Genomic DNA, 6,388 nt, shown 5'->3' on the forward strand with positions numbered 1-6,388 from the left:
GTCAAGTTTACTGATAAAAACACAAAGAGAGACTACAGATACACCCATCATGAAAGCTTTAAAAGAATTTGATGAAGAAAAAATATTTAAAAATTGGGGGACACAAACAGAGAAAGAAGACACCTCAAATAGCAAGTATTTCTTTGATATAGACAGATAGGTATAGATATTTTCCCTTCCCCCTCATTTATATTGCCTTCTTTAAAATTAAATTTCCCAGGTAATGAAATTAAAAGCATAATTTATTTTACTGTTGTTTCAGCCTCATTTCATAGATAATTGAATCCCCTAGTTAATAATTTATCACAGTCCTGGCACACGTGTACCTTTTATACAAAGCCAGTTGCATCTTACATTCTGATTATTAAAAAAGCTTACATGACATTCTTAAGGATATTTGAAAAATTTCTCTGTCAGTTTGTCTTACTTGTACACATCAGAAAGCTATGACAGACATTTGGTATTCATGAAGTGAGATGTAACATTTTCTGTTCTTCCTTATTGTGGTGACTGTAGATAAGACAAGAAATGTCTTTAATCCTGTGCTTTTTCACAAGTCCATGCCAACAGTACTTTTCTCTCCTCTTTCTACTGTGCTTGCTTGCTTAGGCCTGCTGGTCGTGCCATTGACATGTTTGGTGTTGTGTCTCCAAAGCAGTGTCTCCTAGTAAATAAATTAGTAACCTGCTTTCTAAAAATAAACTCTCTGGAAAAATCACCTTGAATGCCAATTGTAAACAGGAAGCCAGAATGAATTCATTATAAACTCCTACATTTTTCATAGTCAAGCGTTTTTTTAATCATTATAATGTTGTGCATTTTCAAATAGTCATTATAACCTAGATGGTGAGAAGAAATGCTTTGAGCAGAACCTAAACTATGTGGAGGACCTTGCCTGGTATAACTGTCTGTTAACAAAATGAAATAACTGAAGCTTAGGCTTGTTTTGATTTTTTTTTTTTTTTTTTAAACATTTGTCTGGTATAGAATTAGTGAATCCTCGACAAACTGAAACTTCAGTCAATGCAAGTCGTTCCCCAGAGAAAGGTGCCCAACAGAGACAAAAGAGACTTAATCCTGCCTCACAGAGATCATCATCTTTACCACCTTCAAATCGTAAATCAAGTGTTCCAAGTAAGCGTGAGATGTGTATATCTCTTGGGTTCAAAAGAATGACATCCAAGTTGTGCATACTGTTGACTGTTTCCTGTTTCCCCTGTACTCTCCTCAACACCTCTTAGAGTGCTCTGAGCACAAGATCCCTAAATAAGATCTTGTTCAATAAATAAAATTATCTGATTACACATACACTATGGATGACTAAAGAAATCTCAATTTATTTATTTATTTATTTATTTTAAGTTGGAGTCTCACTCGGTCGCCCAGACTGGAGTGCAGTGGCCGCTCCCGGCCACAGCAGCCTCGACCTGCTGGGCTCCAGCAATCCTTCTACCTCAGCCTTCCGAGTAGCCGGAATTACAGGCATGTGCTACCACGCCCAGCTGATTTTTTGATTTATTGTAGAGATGAGGTCTCGCTGCCCAGGCGGGTCTCGAACCCGCGGGCTCAGGCAATCCACTCACCTCAGCCTCCCAAAGGTGCGGGATTACAGGCTGAGCCACCGAGCCCAGCTAAGAAATCTCAGTTTAAAGTGAGTTTTTTATTGTGTCCAGTAAATTATTTGCAACTAATTTCATTTCAGAGTTATTGAGATAGTGGACAGCTATCTAGACATTAACTCAGACTAATTAATTCAAGCCAGTCTGAAAAGGAAAGATGTTTATGTACTTGACCTCATTTATTCAGCATTAATCACCTTTTTTCTTTAGCCAACTACAGGTGTGGTTTTAAAGTTTAAACACTGAATTAGTATCCTGAATTTCCATTTTTTTTATACCAGGTGAGGAGATTCTTACATTACTGTGTTATAGGAATGTTCTCTATTGCACTGGTGTTTCCATATTATTTACAGTCAACTTCTAAAATCCTGAAAAACCAGTTTTTGAGTCAGTGTGGAAACTACAGTCTGTACACTAAAATGTTAACAAGGTTACCTCTAGATGTTAGGATTATGAATTGTTTTATTTTCTTTTATACTCTTATCTCTTAAAGTTTTACAATGAAATTGTATGCCTTTCAAAATTGGAAAAAAATACTGAAAAAGAAACTATGTTCTGCCAATATAACATATATAAAAGGAAAAGAATATTTCCTCTTTATTTTCTTCTGTAGCAAAAAGAGAGATTATGTTAACACCAGTGACTGTGGCTTATAGTCCAAAGCGATCCCCTAAAGAAAACTTGTCCCCAGGATTTAGTCATCTGCTTAGCAAAAATGAAAGTAATCCAGTTCGGTAAGTTCTTTAAATTGTAGAATAAAGTGTATATTCATGATTTTTAAATGTTGATTTATGTCTCTATCACTAATTTTTCAGTTATTAATGGAAACTCTGGATTTAAGTCATTTAAATCATCTAAATGATTATCATGCTACGAGTAAGTTACTACACAATACACAAAAACAGTTTTTGACTGTGGAAACTTACTTCTACTGGATTTTATTTTCTTTATTTTTTGAGTTGGAGTCTCACTCTGTTGCCCAGGCTAGAGTGCAGTTGCACACTCATGGCCACCACATCCTTGACCAACTGGGCTCAGGCGATCCTTCCATCTCAGCCTTCCAAGTAGCTGGAACCACAGGTGCATGCCACCAAGCCCAGCTAATTTTTTTATTCTAAAAATATATCAATTTTATGATAAATCAAAAGTCTTGCCATGTTGCCCAGGCTGGTCTTGAACCCCTGGGCTCAGGTAATACTCCTGCCTTGGCCTCCCAAAGTGCTGGGATTACAGGCATGAGCCACCGTGCCTGGCCTTTACTAGATTTTAAATATCATCTCAGCATCCCATACTTGGATATAGTATGATAGTTATTTATTTTCTTGAGAAGGTTTATGATAGAGGAAAACTTTGGGGCCATTTGTGCAAGAAAGCAGGCTGTACTTACTGGTCTGGCCCTGGTACTGCATGCATGTCCACCTCTGCTTTGGGGAAAACTGCCTCCTGAAGTGTGGGCAGCTGTGCTGCTGTGTTGGGAAGGGCATTGCTTCCTGATTCTAGAACCAACTCTCTTAGGCTCCTGGGGAGATCACTTAAGCACGTTGAACCTCTGTGTCTTCTTCTATAAAACAGGGATAATAGTACCTGCCATGCTTATTTCATAATGTTATAAAGAACAAATGAGATAATGTATTGGTAAATGCTTTAAGTCTTTAGTGTGTAAAAACAGCTTTGTGTTAGAAAATAGAAATTAAATTTCAGTTTTTGAAAATTATATAACCAGCTTTCTTTTAAGAAAATATGTAAATATGTGAGTTAACTAGATGCCAGCTCATCTTTTTAGTCGAGATAGGGAAAATCAGTTAACATCTTTTTCTCACAAGTAACTTGCTTCATTCAATAGATTTGATATACTTTTGGATGATTTAGATACTGTTCCTGTGTCTACATTACAACGTACCCATCCAAGAAAACAACTCCAGTTTCTTCCTCTAGCTGATGACTCAGAAGGTATCTTTTCCTAAAAACATACTAGTTATTGTTTGAGTCTTTTACTTTTTTTGAGATTCTGCTATCTCTCAGTGTTCTAAGTATTATTTTATAATATCTTGTATATAAATATTTTTCTACTCAAGGGCCTCTAAAAATAAAGCACTCATGATACTTCAGGTTTGTCAGTGTTGTTATATCCTCACTGAAAAGTTGGGAAACTGAGGTGCAGGGCATGTTGATGTTTAATGATCAGGGCCATACTTTTCAACTGTTGTCTTTGCTTTTATATTCTATAATGTATATGCAACACAGACTTTGAGTAATTTTTTCTTTTTTCTCGTTTATATTCCAAGTTAGGAATAAAGTTATAAGATAGTATATGAAATCACTTGGGTAGGCCATCAAAATGTTAACTGCTTAGTGTTGATATTTGTCTACTAAATGTAGCGTGTTGTTTACTTTTTAAGCTTTTATTTTTTAAACTTTAAGTTTACTTAAACTTCATGTGTGTTTATATAAAGTTTGCTTAAGTTCCTTTAGGGAAGTTGTCAAACTGAGGGCAAAGCTTTTACAGTTTTGGGGGAAAAAAGCACTGAGTAAATATGACTGATTCTTTTATCTCTTTTCATTATTTTTTTTGGGCCATATAGGAACCATTTCCAGAAAACAAATTTGGGCAGGATATTTAATATGGATGTGATCTATTGGAAAACTTGATAAAAAATATAAGAAATGTCTTTCTTCTCTGACAGAAAAAAAATATTCTGAGAGGGCCATCGCCAACCATGTTAATCATAGCTCTTGCCCTGAACTGTTGCCAAATGGAGTGAAAAAAGTACCTGTGAGACCAGCCTGGGAGAAGAATAAATCAGTTAGTTATGAACAGTGTGAGCCTGTTTCAGTAACCCCACAGGGTAATGATTTTGAATATACAGCAAAAATTAGAACCCTAGCTGAAACGGAACGTTTTTTTGATGAACTTACAAAAGAAAAGGACCAGGTAAAAATAAAAATATTTTAAAAATTTTTTCTGAACTTAATGAGTATATGTAAGCAATAGTCAGAAGGGAATGATTGAGCCAAACCTGTCTCAGGATATTACAGTGAGGTGCCTTACCAGAGCTGTACTGGAAATAAGCCTCAGCCATGTGCTCGTTACTAATTGACAGAGGGAAATTATGTTGAGACAAAATGGACAAGAAAATACTAGGCTGAAGTCTTTTTTTCTTCATTCTGTGTAATAAACCTTCTTGGTAGTAACTGGAATTCTTCTATTTTCATTTAAACATGTTTTTGTGTTAACAGATTGAGGCAGCATTAAGCCGGATGCCTTCTCCTGGAGGACGAATCACTTTACAGACAAGACTAAATCAGGTGAAATATCTCAGCTTGAATATGCTTTAGAAGCTTGATGCTAGTCAGTGCTCCATTTATCTAAGAGGAGATTTTAAAATCAACAGTACAATGAAAATTAGGCATATTGAAGCAACAATCAAAACTTTTAGCCTTTACAGGAAGTGTTTAGTGATTATAGCAATTTTTTTTTTTTGAGACAGTCTCATTCTGTTGCCCGGAATAGAGTGCAGTGGCATGGTCCTGGATCACCACAGCCGTGACCTCCTAGTCTCAAGTGATCCTTCCACCTCAGCCTCCCAAGAAGCTGGGACCACTGGTGTGTGCCACCATGCCGCTAATTTTTTAATTTATATATATATATTTTTTGAGTCGGAGTCTCACTCTGTCGCCTAGGCTGGAGTGCACAATCATAGCCACTACAGCCTCGGCCTGCTGGACTCAAGCGATCCTTCCTCCTCAGTCTACCAAGTAGCTGGAACTACAGGCACATGCCACCATGCCCAGCTAAGTTTTAAATTTATTTTATTTATTTTTATTTTTTATTATTTATGTATTTATTTATTTATTGAGTTGGAGTCTCACTCTGTCGCCCAGACTGGAGTGCAGTGGCCGCTCCAGGCCACTGTAGTCTCGACCTAATGGGCTCTGGCAATCCTTCCGCCTCAGCCTTCCAAGTAGCCGGAATTATAGGCGTGCGCTACCACGCCTGGCTAATTTTTTTTTTGATTTATTGTAGAGATGAGCTCTTGCCAAGTTGCCCAGGTAGGTCTCGAACCTGCGGGCTCAGGCAGTCCACTCACCTCGGCCTCCCAAAGTGCTGGGATTACAGGCTGAGCCACCGAGCCCGGCTTAATTTTTTTATTTTTACTGTAGAGATGATGAGGCAGGGGGCCCTTCTGAAAATGCAGAAAAAAACAGAAAGAGGGAAAATAAGTTACTTCCTGCTTCTTTGTGCTTTCTTTCTGGGGCTTTTTACTGTGGCAGACTACATGTTTAAACGTTTGGCAGAAACCCCAACCAAAGTTTTTACCTGGAAGTTTTGAGAAGGTTATGTCACAATTTGCAGAAGAAACATCCCGTGTTGTGGCAAACAGGTGACTGGTTCTTTCACCATGACAACGTACCTCCCCACATCCTCACATCATATTCATCACTTTTTAACCAAAAAAATCCCTGCAAGACCCTTATGCTCCACCCTTCCTATTCACCTGATCTTGCCCCAGCAACTTTAGTTTCCCCACATGAAAAAAGTCCTTAGAGGGAAACATTTTGCCAATGTGGAAGAGGTAAAGCAAGAAATGGCAGAAGCATCAAGACTGATGAGTTCAAAAACTGTTTTGACCAGTGGAAAAAGCATCTCAATAGGTGTATTGCATCAGATGGAGAATACTTTGAAGATGATTGAAGTAGCCGGGCTCGGTGGCTCAGCCTGTAATCCCGCGCGCCTTAGAGGCTGAGGTGAGTGAATTGCCTGAGCCTGC

General features: G+C 37.8%; 1 protein-coding gene across 1 annotated transcript in view; it reads left to right on the forward strand.

Annotated features, from left to right (window-relative positions):
- MPHOSPH9 (M-phase phosphoprotein 9) overlaps nt 1-6,388 on the forward strand; it is a 74,110-nt gene that overhangs the window by 61,892 nt on the left and 5,830 nt on the right. The window contains exons 18-23 of the mRNA XM_021706726.1: nt 2-131; nt 994-1,134; nt 2,233-2,353; nt 3,463-3,569; nt 4,304-4,551; nt 4,857-4,925. Coding sequence (XP_021562401.1) covers nt 2-131; nt 994-1,134; nt 2,233-2,353; nt 3,463-3,569; nt 4,304-4,551; nt 4,857-4,925 — 816 coding nt within the window. The remainder of the gene's footprint in view (nt 1; nt 132-993; nt 1,135-2,232; nt 2,354-3,462; nt 3,570-4,303; nt 4,552-4,856; nt 4,926-6,388) is intronic.

Source organism: Carlito syrichta, unplaced genomic scaffold (genome assembly GCF_000164805.1).
Source record: "Carlito syrichta isolate Samal-C Ts95f unplaced genomic scaffold, Tarsius_syrichta-2.0.1 Scaffold315955, whole genome shotgun sequence".
NCBI classification, from domain to species: Eukaryota; Metazoa; Chordata; class Mammalia; order Primates; family Tarsiidae; genus Carlito; species Carlito syrichta.